Consider the following 21,070-nt stretch of genomic DNA (forward strand, 5'->3'; position numbering starts at 1 on the left):
TTTTATTCTTGAAATTTAGAATTGTTTCCTAATTTTGGGTCATGAACGTGATTGCAAAGTGTTGGCACTCCACTGTTTTGTGAAGTGTTTGCATGCTGAATTTCTATTATGATTATTATATTAATATTATTTTGGGAGTTGCGCAGACCTGAAATAAAAGCATTCTTTCATGTATTTTGTTATGCCAGTTTCTCTGTCTCTGAGGGTATTTACCTTTACATTTATTCATTTGGCAGACACTTTCATTCAAAGTGTACATTTCCATCAACTTGTGCATGCTCAGCTTGCTGGAAAGTGCCATGCTGTACTGTTTGAGCTTTAGGAAAAAGCTTCAGGACTTCCTGTGTTTAAAATGACAATGTTTTTTTTTTTTTTTTTTTTAATAGTTGTAATGTGTGAGAAACATTAATGTTTTTAATGTTTGTTGCTTTTACTATTTTTTTTTAAATATAAAATGTGATTTTAATTTGAATGAATCTAAAGTCAGGATCAATCTGACCCCGACAATAATGATTTTTAACCCTTAATGCAAGATAATAATTCTAGCAATACAACTTCACATGCTGTAATGCAAGATACATATCTGATAATACAAATTTTTGTTCTCGGCGTGAATAAGCTCCGTAGAAAATGTAATTTGAAACACTATTTCCACAGCCTGTGTGCCTACGAATTATCAGGGGACATTAATTTTTCCAGAATTTCTTGATTGTGAGTGTGCAGCCACTGGTCTCTAATTTCCTTCTTAAGTGCCCCAAACTTAGATAGGTTTCCTAAGCCCTGCAGGTCTGCTAAGCACTGCTGCACTGACTCACCCAACTGCTGTCAGCTCTGGCGGAATAAAACCCACTGGAGAATGACACTCTGTGGGGCGGCAAAATGTTGCAAATCACTTTACACAGTATGAATATTTGAAGCTCATTAGAGTCTTCCAAATATTCTGTGACCTTTCAGGTAATGAAACACCCTTTTGTATATGAATCACTCAGTTTCGAATGTAAAGTTGAGAGCTTTGAGATGTGTCTTCAACAGCCTAATATAGAGAGGAACAACGTGAGCTGGCTGTGGATGCTAAAAGAGCTTCTTATGTTTCAAACACTTCAAACTCAATATATGCCAGTTGCAAAATATATATGTAACAATATATATATATATATATATATATAATAAATATTTTAAGTAAAATATTAATAATTAATTAAAAATACATTCTTGAAATATTAATATAATTAATATTAATATATATATTAAGTTTCATCACTAGAAAATGATGATGCAAAACTATATCCAAGAATAGTTTAATGTTCTAATAAAAAACACTAAACTGCAAACTTTGACTTGCAACCAATGTTACCGTTGTGAACGGTAACATTGTAAAGTTTTCTTCAGATTATGTGATTCTACAAAAATATTTGAATGACTCAGTAACGCATGCTAAAGATTCCTTGGGACAGAGTCTGTTTCTGTTGGTACCGCTACAGAAATGTGTGTTCACTCACACACACTTACTTCGAAATTCTCACTCATGGGATGGATCACTGCTGAAAGACACAGTTTTGAAAACCAAGCAGCCTAGAAGAAGACTCGTTCCCCTCCTTCCTGCACTCTTGGCAGGGATGCAGATTGCTCAGAGATAAATGACTTGGAATTCCTGGAATTCCCGTCACAAACATTTTGCGTGGATCCTGGGTTACTGGTTGTGGCTAAGGTTTATTTCTACTAAAAGTTATAGTTGGACATTTTTGATTAGCCTAAAGATATACAGACAGAGAAGCTTAGAAAATGCCTGTCAAGATTAAATCCTGATTTGTGAGTATAACTTGAAAATGTGGAGAACTGAACAACTGAGGGATTTTTTCTGCAAATATATTATTTTTAGTTACACTATTTTTGCATTATGTATTATATTATTAGGCAAACACAGTTTTTAATATTTTTATTCAATCAAAATCTGACTCTAACATAAATCTAATCTATTTCTCACACCACAGAGAATTTTGACTAACTACACCTTAAAAATAATCACTATATTACTGCATTGTATATCTATATATGATTTGGTATATTATGTATATTACGTATTTTTAGAAATCAAATACATCAGAATTATTAAATAAAGTTACAATTATTTGACTGCCATCACAAAATATAAATAATGCTTTTTTATTAAAAAAAAAATACAAATATGTTGTAAAAATAGTAATATGTTGTTTTAGAAATCATATTCATATTATCTTAAAATAATCATATTAAAAAATTAAAACAATCTAAATCTAGATTCTAATATAATTTCTCAAACCACAGTGTAATTTGACTAACTACACACTAAAAATAATCACGAAATTATTGCATTGACCCAGACATCTATATATGATATTGTATTTTATTATATATATTATGTGTTTTCAGAAATTGAAAACTAAAAAATAATCATAAATGCACCTTTTACTTTGTTTTATTCATTTTATAAAAATAAAAGGATTGCCATTGTGCATATAGCTTCTTTCCAACATAACCGTATGTAAAATACATGTGAGTTATTTTCACTTGCTATGGAAGACTGTGTATTGGTAGGTCATTAAACGCCCATATTCCTGGCAAAACCTAAAGCGAGCACCCACAATACTGTAACCTATACAGGTTGGAGCGATAGACAGACCATTAATTTCCATCCACAGTCACACCTGGTACAGCTCTTTAGAACCAGATCCCCTGCTAACCCTTCAGAGCTGCTTACTGCCTCCTGTGACCTCTATTTCTGCAAGCCTTCCCAAGAGTCTGCCCTAGTGGCATTGCAATGGAGTAATCAAGAGAGGGGCAAACCCCACCATGCTCTCATTACCACACTGCGCATATCTATGGAAATGAAGAGGCAGCCTATAGCCGGTTCCACTGCAGTGCTGTCTTCAAGTGCAAATAAGGGAGGACTCTCGGGTTTCATTATAGTGCAACTGAGATGTTCAAGGGCTGCTTTGCTGGTATTGATTAGATGTTGACAAGGATTTGTTCTGCATTCAGATACATTGAGTGCAATCTGAAGTAAACAGAGCTGTGAGGATGGTTGCGATGCGTGAATTACTGTCAGCGCGGTTGTGGACTCTGTGGAATGTCTTCACCTAATATATCACATGCTTTGCATGAACAAGAATTAAAGCTGCAGGTTTAACAGATGTATATGAATGGGAGTTGTTTGTGTAGAGTCCATATAGGTCATGAGAAGTCATGAGGAGAAAACAAGGCATTCAAACTTAGTTAAAGCTGCAGTCCGTAAGGTTTGCCTCTTTGTCGCCATCTCTGTTTGAAAACCTGGAATAGCAGTTACTTGCGGAATTATCGTCCTTTCGTGGGGTTGTGAGTCGGCACTGCTCCAACACGGATTAATCTAATGTTTTGAGGTGAATGTGTGGCTGTCAATCACCGCACCGGTGTGGATTTTCACTGTACTTCAGAATCACAGATTCTAGCCTACATCTTGGAATATATGACCCAAATAAGAATTTTCACTGGATATTGTCATCTGAACAAGAAAATAGCAAGTCTGCCACGTTTGTTCTGACCAACTGAGGAAAAAAGCATTACCATAAAACTGGTTTTCTTTAGAATACAAATCTTGTGTAATCCCAGGCTATATGTAATCAGAAGCACATTTAAAACTGGAATATAATTTAATTTCATTCACATGTGTTTCATAAACACATAAACTTTTCTGGATTACAATCCGCCATTAAAATGATACATTTAATTATTCTAGCTGCTGTAAGAAAAGGCTAAACGATCCGTCACCTGCATGATCCTCACATGTGATAGCCTAGTAGCCGGGACAACTTCTTTATGTTTACAGACGTGATGTAATGACGTAGCAGCATGCTTGAATCTCCTGCGAAAACCTACCCGTACCACTCAAATTAGAAAACATTATTATAAGCTAACAGTTATAAATCGGGCTAAAGTAAGGCGATAGTTTTGAACCATGGCTGGTTATGTAGGCCTATTTGCTCAAAGGATTTGGGATAATTTTTAACCAAAAGAAGTTACGGACTGCAGCTTTAAGCAGAATTAAAATGCATAGCTAAATTTTTCTTTCCAGAATGCAAGCATAAAGTGACCAATTTCACAATTGCACATATGTTTGTAACATTGCTTGTCATGTCAATTAAAGTACATTTAATGTGCACACTGAAAAAAAACAAAAATTGGAATTGAAACAATTTTCACTCACAAATTGCTAGTAAATTTTATTTTTTTTACCAGTAATTACAAATAAATGGCAAGTAGCTGAGACTTTAAAATAAATAAATAAATGAAATGTTTAAGTAGAAAGAAATAGTATTTTCTTGTAAACATATTCTAAAAATATTTTATTTACAAATTTGAAAACACTTTTTTACAGCATACAGGGCTTAACCACTTCAGCTCTGGCCCGCCCGCGGACCCACCGGCACAGTTCTCCGGCACCGTGCCGGATCTCCGGCGTGCAGCATTTGGCTGCGGAAAAAAATAATCATACATTGATACATACACGTTGATATCACTTTCTAGTCCATGAGTTTGCCTACCAATGGTATGAGAGGAGTACAGCTTTCACTCTCAACCAAACTAACATTATTAGGCAATCAGAATCTTTGCTCTTATAAACACGAGATGCGCATAATAGCAAAGACTATAGAAATAATAGTATCCAATTCCAGACTCGTAGCTCTGATGAATGGAGAAGTGCGACACGTTGAAAAAGCTGCGAGGCGCAATGGTCAAAGATGTCCATCTAGCGCATATTTACATGGAAAAATGAATTAAAAAGCAGCAGAGCTTTGTAAACAGCTCAGAGTAATCATGTCATCTCCATAAGAAGGATATGATTGCCAGAACAAATTTACCAGGAATTTTGAAAAGGTCCTGTTCACACATGATCTCTTAATAACTCACCGGTAATTTACCAGTAAAGACTATGTGTGAAAGGCGCTAAACTCTTCCTTTGTATATGCTGTGAATTTGAATTGCTCAACCTTCATCTGGGAAAACAGTGTGCATTATCTCGCTAGATTTGTAACGAAAATCATTTATAACCCTTTGCCAACACAGGAGAATACATCAACCTATTTCTGAATATGCCATTTATTGTATATCACGATTTCAAAATAAAAGTCTGAGTTTGCATGTGGCCAAATATAAAAATTGAATGGATTTAAACATCGTGTGTGAAACGTCACCAGGCCATTGGCGCCCTCTGCAGGTTTATGTTATAATAGATTATGTACTTCCGGGTGAACCGGAAGTTGCTGCCGACTTTACTTCAGTGTAGTGACGTATTTCCAGTAGAAACTGAATATTGAATAGAGGGCAGGGTTTTATTCTAGCGCTCCTTCTCGCTGTCTCTCACTCATAGCAACCTAACTGTCGGAGGGGTGTGTTTACGGATATTCTGCCCAAGCCGTCAAACTGACGTCATCAAAAAAGGAACGCCATTCCAGAGTGGAAGTAAATGTTCAGATTTTGATTAAAGATTACCAAGACAAACAAATTTTTTTTAGCGGATTAACTTGCACGAATTAATTGTTAACATCAAGACTAGCAATGTGCAATAGTAAAGTAAATAAAGTCCATTTTGATTTCATGCCGACTTTAAGTTGGTTATGTTCATATTACGTATAGGCATATTACATGATGTATTATAACAGTGTTGTTCTATAAAACCATGCAGTTACTTGGTTTTGATATTTTATTTGAGCCAATTATTATTGCCTCATCGTTAGTTTATATAAAAATAATCATACTAAAGCCTGGTTTTCACTTAGGCCTGTTTGTGTTACTAAAAAAATATCAGATTACTCAGCTGTCAAAATAATCAGTAGATTACTTGATTACCAAAATAATAATTAGTTACAGCCCTAGATTAGTTCAAATATTTCAAAATACAACTTCATTGTTTTAGTTTTTGTAATTAAAAGACAAATATTTTGTCATTGAAAATTTCTTAAAAATAGTATTAAAATATTGTCTTGTTCTAGTGAACCAAGTATCTGTATTTTGTCTCATCTCGCGAGCTAAGTGTGTTTTCACACCCCTAGTGTCCATAAGCGGTGATATAGCTAATAATTTTCCAAGTGTATGATATAGCTTTCATTCTTCCGGTCAAACATTCATGAAAAACAAAATCAGTTCGAATAAGGAAAGCAATAACTTTGCTAAACCTGACAAAACCTCCCTAATATTTCCATAATATTATATATACACTACCATTCAAAAGTTTGGGGTTGGTAAGGTTTTATTAATGACTTTGAAAGAAGTCTCTTATGCTCACTAAGGCTGCACTTATTTGATCAAAAATACTGTAAAAAATATTGTGAAATATTATTAACATTTCAAATAATTATTCTATTTGATTATATTTTAAAATGTAATTTATTCCTGTGATGACAAAGCTGAGATTTTAGCAGTATTACTCAAGTCTTCAGTGTCACATGATTCTTATTATCAATGTTAAAACTGTTGTGCTGATTAATATTTTTTTTTATATAAATGGTGATACATTTTATTCTCAGCATTCTTCGATAAACAGAAAATGCAAAAGCAACATCTGAAATATTTTGTAACGTTATGAATGTCTCTCTCTATCTCTCTCTCTATATATAGCCTATGTATTACATTTAAAACATCTAAAATAATGCTAAAAAGCTCAATTACATAAAGATTTAAAATTGAATGCACATATGCATTTTAGAGTAACCTGATTTTTAGACAAGGAAATAATGTGGAAACTGGGAAATAATATGGCATGATTTGAACAACACATCTATCTGGATTGATGTCGTTAGGAGGTTTTGTTATTTTTAGCATGTAGTGTTTGTGTGGGGAAGACTGGTGTTGTTAGGTGTGCGGCACTGCTCAACCTTGAACTGCATTACAGGGCAGATGGGCTTAGTGGGGGCAGTGGTTCAGTCATCTGTTTTCCCATGCAAAGGCAGAGTTAGCCGAGTAGAGCAGTCCTAATGAGACAGTGCTTTCTGACTGCACCCAGCACATGAGAGGGATTAGCGCTCAACGCTAACAAGCTCAGATCTCAATTAGACAGGCTTCTATAACTAAGTTCAACCGGCTCAAGAGGAGAGCAAAAGACAAGAGCCCTATATATGACATAACATTTGTACGAGCACTTCTGGATGTGCCCCTCTCCCCTTTTTCCAACAACCTCAGTCAAACCAGTGAACTTGTGGCATGTATTAAACTGCCCCATTGTTCTCTGTCTGAGATTTGATTTCACAGGCTAATGAAATACTTCATCCTTGCCTGCCCCTCTGACTGATGAGGAGTTAATTAGAAAACTAACAGAACCTCTCAGGAGAGGGAAAGCCCCAGGCTTTGGACACAACAACAATCAGAGGCATTTTCTGTTTCAGAATCTGCTTGTTTTTGGAAACCAAATCACATTTTTAAAGGGACAGTTCAACCACAAATTAAAACTCTGTCATTATTTAGTCACCCACATGTCGTTCCAAACCTATACCCTGTTAGTTTTATCATATTTCAAGTCTATTTAAGCCTTACAATAGCTTTAACCCAAAAGTCAAATCATTGAACCGGTAAGAAACTGATCAGTCCAATTTGTGAAGTGATCATTCTTTTGAGACTGTGGCTGCACCTGAAATCAAATACTTATCTATATAGTAGGCGACAAACAGTATGTTAAAAGAGTATGTCAGAATTTACAGTATTCATAAATTAGTAGGTGAAAAGTACCCGGATGACCTTCTACTACTTCAGACAAAGTGTGCATCAGATGGACACTTTACAGGACAGGAGATGTTAATGGCAGTGAGGTGACACAACTGATGCTAATAGGTCACATGTTAATGACAATGTATATATCCAAGTTTCATTCAAAAGACGTACCTAAGTATCTGAAGAGTATGTGATTTAGTTTCAATGATCCAGTCAAAATGACTTCTGAGTTCACTTGAAGGGAATTTACAGAAAATAATGTATACACATTTTGTGCAGTTTTTCCACACAAAGCTTTTGGATGGCTTCAGGAAGACTTGGAATAAAAACTACGTTTATGGGTCGTTTTTGTCACTTTTTTGTTTTGTTGTTGCATGGAAATCTCCCTTTGTGTTCCATGGAAAAAAAAACAGCATATGGGTTTGAATTGACAGGAAATTATTACAGAATTTTAATTTCGGAGTGAACTAATTTTTTAAAGGTTATATTCATGTTGCGACAGCATTATTTTGATATTTCAGTGTTTTGCTCTGCGTGTGGCAAGACTGAGTCACTAATGGTCAGCACAACAACTCCTTCCACAGAAGTCAGAGGACATTTCAAAGGAAAATGAAAGGAAAGCCCTTTGGAATTTTAATCTAATAGCACTGTATTGTATCTTGTCTTATCTCTGTTTTTACAGCAGGCGTATGCATCCTCCACCCAGCAGATGGTGCCGCCCAGTCCCAACACCACCAGCAGTAATGGAAGCTGCAGCGGTGGAGACCAGCTGAGCAAAACCAACCTGTACATCCGTGGCCTCCATTCAGGAACCACAGACCAGGACCTGGTCAAGCTCTGTCAGCCGTGAGTGTCCTTGTTTCATATGGAAATGAATTTGAGATTAGAAATGGTGGAGACAAGTTAGGTCTCAGTATAATCAGCAGTTGTAGAGTGTGTATTATAAGAGCAGCAAATGCATTAAAGACAGAAGGTGTGTGTGGGAGAGAAAATCTCAGACTTTGAGCGTCCTGATTTGACCCTTTATGATGAGGTTAGAAATGCACTGCTGGCAGATAATTCGCATTCATTTCAACATGAAGTGTTTTTGGATAAGCCTATACAGCATCTTGATTTAGTGGACGTTGCGTAAATCACACATTTCTATTCATGAGAATTTTTTGATATTTTATAACATTTTGGTGCGACGCCTGAGGGGTGCTCGTTCTTCATCTTGGTATTGGTTCTCATTCTGTATGTTTTTGTTGGTACAACGGGAATTCATCTTTTGAAATAAATCTCATATCACTTTGTCACCATCAGATCCGTGCTTTCATGTTAGAAGATGTTTTGGTGGAATGTAATGACAAACTCAACAGAGGTTTGGGTTTCAAACAAAGCTCTTTTTTGTTAACCAACTGCAGTGTTTCCAGCTAGGTACGACGGTTCCCCCTCCTCGCTCTTTCCCTGCCTGCACCTCACTTCCTTTTAGGGTTGATAAAAGTAAGGAAGAGAGAGATTTTGGCTTCGGCTTCTCCCACCTAGATCTCCCAATGCATATACAAAAAATATTTTATGTTTAAAAATAGTTGTTTTCATCTATTTAACCTTTTAACAACACTTTCGTTCATTTCTATTTGACTTTGTGTTTTAGAGGTTTGATTTGATTTCCTTCATCAGTAAGTACATTTAAAATGGTTTGATTTTAGTTAAAAGGTTAACTTTTTAAGTTTTTTTTCCCACTGTTTATAAATCTATAAATGCAATGCAGTTGTTACTGTGAAATCTATTAAAAATTATTTTCAGTAATTGAAAAAAGCTAAAATGAAAAATAAAATAAAATAGATGAAAAACTGCAGAGAAAAATGTAGAGCTGTTACCTTGGCAATTAATTGAAATAAGTGAAAACTGAAGTACTAAAATTACTAAAACTAAAACTGACATAAAAAAACATAAAAAAACTGACATAAAAAAAAATTAAAGCTAAATAGAATAAACAAACTAAATAATAAAAATGGCAAAAGCACCTAATTTCTAAACTTAAACTAATATGAAAATGAAAAATGAAAATTAAATTTGAAAATATAAAAATAAAAGCTAGATAGAAAGATAATTTTACATAAATAATAATAATAAATAAATAACACTAATTGCAAATCTGAATGTATTAGCTTATGTTTTTTAATATTTATATTAAATTGCCAAAACAAAAGTGAACAACTCAATGTCTTTGATGCCCAGTTTGATGTGATGTTTTTTCTTAAGCTTTATTGAAATATATATTCCATTTTAGGACAAACTGCTCATATATTTAAGATGGGGTAGAAAGAAAGTGCACATAGAAGTATAATACTGGAGATCGAGGCCCTCTCTGGAAGAAACGGCTGAGATGAGGCTGCCCAGCCCTACAGGAAACTCTGAGCCCAGGGGGAAAGGGAAAGACAAACAAGGGCAACAGCTGGGAGGGAGAGGAAACGAAAAGTTGTTGGTGATGGGGGTGGGGAGAAGCTGTGAGAGAGAAAGAGAGATTTGGTGGAGTGTGAGAAAGAGAGACTGAGAGAGTGAGAGATAAGAGCTAGTCAAATAATATATCAGGTGTTTCTTAGCAAAAAAAGCTGTTGGCGGAGGAGATCAAGTAATTCCTGTTATCTTTATAGAAAGCGAGAGAGCAGATCACAAACCAAATGGTTTCAGAACTCTACAGCTAGTTTTCCAAAGTGAATGCTGTGGATATCTCAAGCAAGACCAGTGAAAAAACAACAGCCACATTTATATTTCTGATATATTTCAGCATTATCACGAGCAAGAGTGCACTTCAGACCAACAGCCCGATTGGGAGAATGACATTTCTTCAATATACAAGAAATTAAAACTGAGTAACTTACATTTTAGGCAATATTGCTAGTTACTTTGTCTGTTTTTAATCTGTCAATGACAATAGTCCCAAATGGAACCAAAAAGTTTGACTAAATCAGTTGAGTGAATGATTTGTTGACTCACTGTTTGGTTCCTGAAGGAACGAGTGTTTTGAATGAATCAATAGGCTGAATGAATCAAAGTCACTGAAGCGTTACAGAAGTAAAGCCCTCTCTTGTCACTAAGTTTAGAGCTAACTGCCCTACCAATGCTGCAACAGGGTCAGTATGAGTGCTAGTTTTTTTTGCTACTAATATCTGCAGCCTATCTCATAGTGCTTACTTGACCATGACTCTTGGTTGGATCGCACACATGACTAATTGTCTGTTCACCCCTGGGCTGCACTGATAGTGACATCAGGGAAAAACAAACCTAAATGCAAATAATAAAATGCAATTAACCATGCAGTCATGCATATTTAGGATGGAAAAATAAATAGGCTTACAGTATGTTGTGGCTTGTGTGCACGAAACAGGCGCCAACACAGTCAAAACAGACATCAGAGAAGTGCTAAAACTATTTTAGTCATTTCAGTCAAATACTATTTTAGCCAAAACGTATTTATTTATTTTTTACAGCTGAATATTTTTGCTGTAATTTCAATGCATCACTGATTATCATATTTCCTATTCCATCTGTGTTATGTTGATAAGATTACATATTGTTGAGCTAGGGGTGGGCGATATGGCAAAAATATCATATCATGTTTTTGTTTTTTTATATCACGATTTCACGATTTTATCATGATTCTTTGTCATGTTGGTTTTACTATTTTGTCTGAGCAGTACAGCCAAACTAATTTCCCTATTATAAAGACAAAGCCTTTCAAGATAACAAAATATAAAAAGAATGGTGGATATTTAGGCCAAAGTGGGCAAAGATAAAAATCTTTGTCATTATTTTATATTTGTTATTAAAAAATAAGAACAAAGATACACATTACAAATACACATAATATACAAATAAAACAAACTTATTTTCAGTTACAATAGGCATATTTAATAGGAGTATTCAAGAAATTGAATGAACAAATATAACAATAAAACACTATAAAGATTGATTCCTATTAAAGCAACTGTATTATTTTTTTCAGTCAAGAGTAGTGAGTTATTTTGTTGTTTTAACATTAAAGAATACAAATTCTGTCACCTGTCTGTCGATTCTGTCACATTGTTTTATATTTATACCATCATTTACTCACTCAAAATTAGTTTTAAACCTGAGTGAGTTTCTTTCTTCTGCTGAACATAAATGCTATTTTGAAGAACGCGGAAAACCAAACAGTTGCTTGTCCTCAGTGACTTCCCTAGGATTTTTTTCTTCTTACTATCAAAGTCAATGTGGACCAGCAACTGTTTGGTTACCCACATTCATCAAAATATCTTCTTTTGTGTTCAGCACATGAAAGAAATTAATAGAGGTTTGGGACAACATGTGAGTGAGTAAATAATGACAGAAATTAAATTTTAGGGTGAACTATCCCTTTAATGACAGTTGGCTGCATGTTCAGTACTGTCCCGACCTGCACGCATCTAATATACAGACACGCATCCGTTTCTTTCTCTCTCAACTGTTTACTTTTATTTTATACATAACCAACTGAGTCTATATGTAAACCTTGTGTGTTTTGACAGTATTAGCTCAAAAGATAACTTAGTTCAGTAATCAGGCGCTTTTAGACAGGCGTTTTAGTTCACGCTCTTCAGGTCTACGGGCTCAAAAAAAACGCACGTCAGACCAGTGCGCGAATGAAACGCTTAACCGGCAAGGCTTTAAAATACACGCTAATTATGTACTTTTGTGATTGTGAATAAGTGCAGTGTCCCGTGAGTGTAACTCTACCGCTGAGTTAACACTGAAGTGAATGCATGTCGCGCTGTACAGTATATTGAGCCGGAGGCGCCAGAACTGCAGCTGATTGAATGTGTGCTGTTGCACGATACTATGACATTTGTTCAAAAGCAGACGATTCAAAAATCGTCATATCGCACACCCCTATGTTGAGCCTAAGTATATTACGTAATATGTATCCAAAACTATTTCAGCTGAAAACAAAAATTATTTTTTGCATCACAAATCAAATTGCCTATTCCATCTATGTCATTGTTCATATTTGTATTACATATTGTTGGCCCTAAGCAAATCATGGTAATATGTATAAAGTTCAGGTGCAAGTTTTTTTTGTTACATTTGTACAATAAACTATTTTGGCAGTACACTGGGTTGCCATCTGTGCTGTTTTTTTTAATTTTTTTTTATAAAAACATACGCTAGGCAGATATATTTGACCTAGTGATTGAATTTGTCTTGTGAAATTCAAAACTTTTAAAAGCATGTTTTGTTCCATTCCTTCTCCAGCATGAACAACCCTTAAAGTTCAAATAATTAAAAAACTGAAACTACTGTAATTATCCAATATTACTTTAATCTATAACTACATTATATAGGTTTAGTTCATTCGTGAACATCAGTGTGAGGTTCTGTGCGCAGGCAGTAGGACCCAGATGAGGAGTGCGGTGGAGGGCATTGTAGGTTGATTGTTGTGGATCTCAGCCAGAGCTGTGCAGGGCAGACAAGGAGAACTCTCAGGTTACACTCCAAGCACATGCCTGGATCGAGAACACCTACCCCCCTCCCCCTCGCCGTCCCTCAAACACCCGCAAGCCTCCAGTAATCCAAACAACCTACAGCTATATACCCGTATCATGCTGTGCAAATGCCTTTTCCCATAGAAGGCAGCATGAACATGGTATGGAATCCGTTATTCAAAGAGCATTACCATTTGATCAGGGCTTCTCCTCCGGCACCCTCATGAAGATTTAATGCAAATGATTTCTGGATACGGGGGCCCATTGAGTGGCACATTGTGAATGACTGAATGCCTCCGCTGCTCACCTGTTTCTGGCTTAGATTACTTTGGCTCTTCCAAACTGTTTTTGACCTTATAAAATATAAAATAAACATCAGCAAGTCTTATGAGTTTGGATGGATTTATCAGTATGAAGCTGTTTAAAAGCTGTTTAAGGTGTTTATCCGTTCAATTAACCCAAATGTTTTGTGTTTGTTCTGTATTGCACAGCTATGGAAAAATAGTGTCTACTAAGGCCATTCTTGACAAGACCACCAACAAGTGTAAAGGTAAGATGTGCTGTATAATTTCATCTTTAAAGGAATAGTTCACCAAAAATATAAGAAAAAGAGAAACTTTAAATAATGTGCATGAGATGAGCCGTCAAACTCCAAAAACGACAAGAAAAAACTGTAACATGCTGTTTGTTATATCATGAAAATATTCCATACAACGTCTGCCCAATATTCCAAGTCCTCTGAAAAATGATATTTTTGTTTGACAAGAACACTTACAGAAAATCTTGCTTGAAAGCTGTGGTCAGAATGGAATGGAAAAGAGCAGCTTGGACATTTCTTCTAAACATCTCCTTTTTAAAAATTATTTTTATTATAACTTTTTGGGGGATTATAATATTATTTAATGACAATTAATTATTCATAAATAATTATTTTAAGTTTGATCTTTTCAATAAAACATCTATCCAGTAATTTATTTTTTATATAAAAATTATGTAAGTTTTAATTCAATCAAATTATTAATTTTATTTAAATGTTTACATTAATCATATTAATGTAAAACTAGTAATAAAATATTAATATTAATAATATGAATAATTATATTTTTTACATTATGTAATATTAATGTTATTTTATATTAATATTAAATATGAATATTTATTTGATTAATATTTTTGACAAAATAATAAAAATCCTTACAAAATGAAAAATCCAAATAAAATGATTTTCCTATTAAATTCACATTACTGGATGGCCATTCTGGTGTACAAAAGAGCATCTTGGACGTTCTTCTAAACATCTGCTTTTGCGTTCCACGGAAGAAAGAAAGTGATACATGTTTTGAAAGACATTTTGAGTGAACTGTTCCTTTTAACCCGCGAGCGCTCTTTAAATATACTTCATCTATTGTATCTCTAGCAAATGAGTGCAGATGTAACAGGAATGAGATTGGTATTGCATAACCCTACATCTGTCAAGTGGACCAATGCTATTACATTTGTGTTTGTGTGTGTGTGTGTAAGAGAGAGTGTATAGTTAACTTGGTCTGATAGCTCTTTTCTCATGTGGGACAGCGAGATTACCAGTGTGAGCTAAGGTGCAGAGGAGTGATAGGGAACACTATTGGCTTAACAACTAAACTCTAAACAGTGATCACAGATCCTCTCTCTCTGCGTGTGTGTGTGTGTGTGTTCAGGGTATGGCTTTGTGGATTTCGACAGCCCGGCCTCTGCTCAGAAAGCAGTGACGGCACTAAAGGCCAGTGGAGTTCAGGCTCAGATGGCAAAGGTAAGAAACAGAGGAACTAAACACCCTGTCCCTTAACGGCTATTACTTGCTGTAAACGTTGTATGGCACTTTGAAGCAGCTTCAAACAAATTCCAAACACAAGCATCACTATTATTATTATGGCTCATACTTAAATTTGGGATTTGAACAACTTTTCAAACGTTGGCGCAAATTTCATCCAGCATGGTTTCTGCACTGGACACGAATGATGCTTCAGCCAGGACTTTAGCAACATCAGTTTAATTGTAATTTATTCCTATAATGCAAAGCTGAATTTTCAGCATTATTACTCCGGTCTTTAGTGTCACATGATCCTTTAGAAATCATTCTAATATGCTGATCTGTTACTCAAGAAACATTTCTTTTTATTATCAGTGTTGAAAACAGTTGCTTAATGTTGTAAAAAAAAACGTAATACATTTTCAGTATTTTTGATTAATATAAAGTTCAAAAGAACAGCGTTTATTTGAAATATGAATCTTTCGTAACATTGTTTTTTTTTCTTGCACTAACAAAATATTGTATAACTGATTCAAGGAGAAACTAATTGGTGTTGAAAGTAAATGCCACCAATCACTTTAGAGTAGGACAGCATGATTATTTTACCACACTTGGCCTGTCTATGGGTGTTGACCTGTGAAAATGGAGCTGGTGTCCCCATTAGGCTCATGCAGGTCTGCCATTGAGTTCAAAGTAAGTGCCTGAGGAGTATTTGTCCTGTTTCTGCTCCTGCGTGGTGCTCTAGCTCTACAAAGAGGTTGTGTGTTTCTCTCTCACCCATGCCTGAGTCACTGTCTGAGCAGCTTGGCTCCAGCAGCTCTGCTCCTACCCTGGCCAACCACTCACACAGCCCTGCTCAGTCACTCAGACTCTCTCACTGATTTCACATCCTTTTAATGGATCTTAATATTGTGATTTTTATGCTGAAAGTTTATGCTGAATATTTCGGTTAATCTCACGAAAAAAATGTCCAGATCATATTTTACAGCAAAAAATAAATATATATATATATATATGTATATAATGACATTATGTTTTCAATAAATAATATGTATTTATGTAATGCGATATTTTATTATTATTATTTATTTAAGAGTTTTCATTTTTTGGGTGGGGTGGGGGGGCTTATATCAATAATAATATTATAATATTATATCAATGATAATGAATTATTCATGAACAAATAATTATTCACTTTAGTTCACTTTATATTGATTTTTAATTATTAAACTGAATTTATTTTTATATTTTATTTTATTTTAATATTATTACAATGACACTTATCATTCCTGAATAGCAATTACTGTAACAAAAAAAGATTAAAATATGATTTTCCTCTAAAAATTCACATTCACTATTGCCATTACACTTATATACATATTATATTATACATTTTATATATATGCACATACACACAGTACATGAATAATGAATGTCTATTATTCTTGTATATAAAGTATACATACTGTATACAGTAATAACAAGCTAAAGAGAATTTCTATATTAACAGTCATGGCCAAAAATATCGGCACCCTTGGTAAATATGATCAAAGAAGGCTGTGAAAATTAATCTGCATTGTTAATCCTCTTGATCTTTTATTTAAAATATTTACTAAAATCTAACCTTTTATTCTATAATAAGAATTTAAAATGGGGGGAAATATCATTATGAAATAAATGTTTTTCTCTAATACACATTGGCCACAATTAATGGCACCCTTTTATTCAATACTTTTTAAAACCTCCATTTGCCAGTTTAACAGCTCTAAATTTTCTCCTATAATGCCTGATGAGGTTAGAGAACACCTGACGAGATCAGAGACCATTCCTTCATCCAGAATCACTTCAGACCCTTTAGATTCCCAGCTCCATGTTGGTGCTTCTCCTCTTCAGTTCACCTCACTCATTTTCTACAGGGTTCAGGTCAGAGGACTGGAATGGCCATAGCAGAAGCTTGGTTTTGTGCCCAGTGACCCATTTTTGTGTTGTTTTTGAGGTTTGTTTTTGGATTATTGTCCGGTTGGAAGATCCAAACATGGCCCATTATAAGATTTCTAACAGAGTCAGTCACTTATTGATTATTCATCTGTGGGTATTTGATAGAATCCATGATGCCATGTGTCTAAACAAGATGTCCAGGACCTCCAGCAGAAATATAGGCCCACAACATCAAAAATACAGCAGTATATTTCATTGTACACATGGGGTACTTTTTATCCCTGTGTTCACCAAACCCATCTTAAATGTTTGCTGCTAAAAAGATAATTTTTTAGTTTCATCTGACCATAGAAGTCAGTCCCATTTGAAGTTCCAGTCGTGTCTGACAACTGAATATGCTGGAGATTGTTTTTGGAAGAGCTAGGAGAATTTTTCTTGAAACCCTCCCAAACAACATGCGGTGATGTAGGTGCTGTTTGACAAGGTTTTCTGACCCCGAGACTGTACTATTTTCTGCAATTCTCCAGCTGTGGTCCTTGGAGAGTCTTTAGCCACTCAAACTCTCCTTCTCACCGTGTATTAGGACGATATAGACACACGTCCTCTTCCAGGCAGTTTCGTAACATTTTCTGTTGATTGGAAATTCTTAATTATTGCCCTGATGGTGGAAATGGGAATTTTCACTGCTCTAGCTCTTTTCTTAAAGGGATCCCCGGGTATTAAGACATGTATAGCTTAATATAACGTAAATGATGTCTCTTATTTAAATATGTAGTAGAAAACCCCTGAAAATGTATGTTATTTAAAAAAATCTACATTGTTTTTGGTCAATGGGGGGCGCCATTCTTTTATGTGCATAGTACATTTTGCATCGATGACGTCAAATGGTTGCACTCGGTGAGCTACTGGCGCTTATTTCTATAGTCTTTGGCTTTTTACCGCAACACAACTCAGAATACGTATCCACTGATACGATACCACATTGTGTGGCTTTTGGATGTAGTTTTCAGTCAAAGGGCAACAAGAGAAACAATGTAAGACTTCACTGCTTTCCTAGCGATAATAGGAGGAGAAAAGAATGGGAAGATGCCTGTGGACAAATAAAACTTCCTAAAGACACACTTCTTTTTTCTCTCCACTTTAGCCCTGATGGCTTTGAGTCTTTTAGTAGACCACAGCTACTGAAAGAGCTTACAAACGGCTGAGACAAGAAATGCTCGATGCCATCTGTTAGGATGTAAACATGCCGACGCTAATCATGAAGCGTGGCCGCTAGAGGAGTTTCTCGGCGCGGGTTTAGACTCCTCTTAGGGAAAAATCGATGGTGCCGCATTTGGTTTAAGCCTATACTTATATCCATCGCCACCTGTAAGCTCTTTCAGTAGCTGTGGTCATCATATCAGTATTTTATTTTCTGAGTTGTCTGTTCCGAGTTGTGTTGTGGTAAAAATAGCAACAGGTAGTGGTAGTAGCTCACCGAGTGCCACCATTTTACGTCATCAGAATAATGGCACCCCCCATAGTCCAAAATATGTATAAAACGATGTGATTTTTTTAAATAACATAAATCTTTGATGGGTTATCTACAACATATTTCAGTAAGAGACATCATTTATGTTATATTAAGCCATACAAGTCTTAATACCCAGGGCTCCCTTTAAAACCACTTCACTAATTTGTGAAGCTCAATTATCTTTTGCTGCACATCAGAAATATATTCTTAGCTTTTTCTCATTGTGATGGATGATTAATTTTGCCATAAGTTAAATATATTAAGGTTCTGCAATATATAAATATATTGGGAAACTTAAATTCCTGTAGAGCTGCTTTGCAACGATTTGTATCGTAAAAAGCGCTATACAAATAAACTTGAATTGAATTGAATGATTAAGGGAATTTGGACTTAGTTTTCCCTCCTATTTATATTTCTGTGAAACAGGAAGCCATGGCTGGATAACTTCATGTTCATAATCACCCTGGAGTGCTAAAAATTGTGAATATGAATGGGAAGGGGTGCCAATAATTGTGTCCAACGTGTATTTGAGAAAAACATTTATTTCATAATGATGTTTATTATTTCATGTGATAGTTTTTTTTTATTTAAATCATAAAGGTAAAAAAATAAAGCTAAAGATGGCAGAAAATAAGCATGCTACTTTTTATATTTAATTTCTTTGCATTACAGTAATAGCATTGATATTATTTGCATTGCGGTAATGAGAAATGAGTAATGGGTGTGCTTAATTGTGCTAAAAAATAATGTCACAATACAAAAGTGCAACAAAAAATCAGGATTCAATTTCTTTTCCATTTTTTCTCTTTAATTTTGCAGTAAATGTGACCTGAACATATTCTTGAAAGATTTTGTGAGATTCACATATTTAATCTGTAGATCAGCATGAAAGGGCAACCTCTTCATACAAGAACATCATGAAGCACCCGTCTTAATTACAGCCGTTTTAGAGTCTTTTAGCGTTCTGACCTATTCTGTTGAGGCAATTTCCGTGGATTTTCCTCCTCCCATTCACTCTGGAAAAATGCAGTGTCTCACGGCACAATTCGATCAGTACAAAAATCACCTTCATCGCAGGTCACTGCAATTAGACATTCATTATTCATGGTGCTGAGATGAACTGGTAATGCATTTGTAGCTCACATTTTAATCTCATCTGCACACTAAAGCAATGAATATGCAAATAAAGCAGTGGGTGAATTGAAGGTTTGCTGTCTTGCAGCATCTTTACTGTCTTTCTGATTTGTTTAGACAAGTTAACACACAACTCTTGCTTCAATGAATGAACTAAACTAATTTGAGCTGTATAATATGATTAAGGGGTTTTGAGATCCTAAGATAAAACCTCATGCTCACGCCTTATGCAGGAAGCGGGTAATCTGTAGAAGACATGCATGCACAGGTTTGTGTATCTGTTAATTTGAGGTGAGAAAGGTGTCACTTTGTGCTGTATGCATATTTGCTGTCATGCCTGCAGCTTCAAATGAAGCTAATTAGGTGTTTATATGGTAATGAGCTGACTCAGTACTCGCCTTGAAAACGGTCATTTTGACACTTTTTTCCTAAAAAAACATTTATGTCTAAAACTCAAGCATAATTATGCAGAGGTAAGAGATAAATATGGCGAAACATTGTGGCCAACAGTTGGGAATAATTTAAGAGTTCTTAATGTTTTGAGAGAAGTCTCTTATGCTCACCAAGGCTGCATTTATTTCATCAAACATTATATATAAAAACAATAATATTATTAAATATTATTACAATTTAAAGTAACTGTTTTCTATTTTAATATACTTTGAAATGTCATTTATTTTTGTGATGGCAAAGCTGAATTACTCCAGTCTTCAGTGTCACATGATGAAATCATTCTAATATGCAGATTTGGCGCTCAAGAAACATTTCTTAATATTATCTATGTTGAAAATAGTTATGCTGCTTAATATCTTACAGAAACCATTAAATATTTTAGTGGATACGCTACCATTGAAAAGTCTGGGGTAGGTAAAAAAAAAGAAAAGAAAAAGGATGCAAGGATGCATGAAATCATTCATATTCATTAAAGAATCTGGAAAAATGTTTCACAGTTTCCACAAAAATATTAATTAGCAGTTATTTTTTTATAAGATTTTTTTTGTGTCTCTGAAGACAGGAGTAATGACTGCTGGATATTTAGCTTTGCCATCACAAGAATAAATTAGATTTTAAATATACTGAAATAGAAATCATAATAATATTTCACAATATTACTGTTTTACTATATTTTTGGACAAATAATTGCAGCCTTATTGAGCATAAGAGACTTATTTCAAAAACATTAACAAAAACGTAATTATTCCAAACTTTTGGCTGCTAGTGTGTATTTTCTTTTTCTTTTTTTTTTTGGAAAAGAGAAAACTTCCAACAAGCTCCATTTTTCATAGTTGAGCTCATGGCAGCAGCTGAACCAGTCTTATCTCTCCAATCTCACACAAGTGCATCAGTGCATAAGGCTGCTGGCTCAGCAGTTTATCCTACCTGTAAACTTCTGAACTTCACAGTCATTTCGGTTTCCTTTTGATTTCCAATATATTTTAAAGCTGGAATGTATCATTACTGGGATATCAAGGACATTCCCAACTTAATATCTGTATGCAG

The 21,070-nt window shown here is 34.9% G+C and overlaps 1 protein-coding gene across 2 annotated transcripts in view; it reads left to right on the top strand.

Annotated features, from left to right (window-relative positions):
- LOC306860783 (RNA-binding motif, single-stranded-interacting protein 2-like) overlaps positions 1–21,070 on the top strand; it is a 33,970-nt gene that overhangs the window by 4,448 nt on the left and 8,452 nt on the right. For both annotated transcript variants that reach the window (XM_079402701.1, XM_079402700.1), the window contains exons 2-4: positions 8,399–8,562; positions 13,691–13,749; positions 14,894–14,985. In XM_079402701.1, coding sequence (XP_079258827.1) covers positions 8,399–8,562; positions 13,691–13,749; positions 14,894–14,985 — 315 coding nt within the window. The remainder of the gene's footprint in view (positions 1–8,398; positions 8,563–13,690; positions 13,750–14,893; positions 14,986–21,070) is intronic.

The sequence above is a fragment of the Barbus barbus genome (assembly GCF_936440315.1).
Source record: "Barbus barbus genome assembly, chromosome: 41".
Lineage (NCBI taxonomy): Eukaryota > Metazoa > Chordata > Actinopteri > Cypriniformes > Cyprinidae > Barbus > Barbus barbus.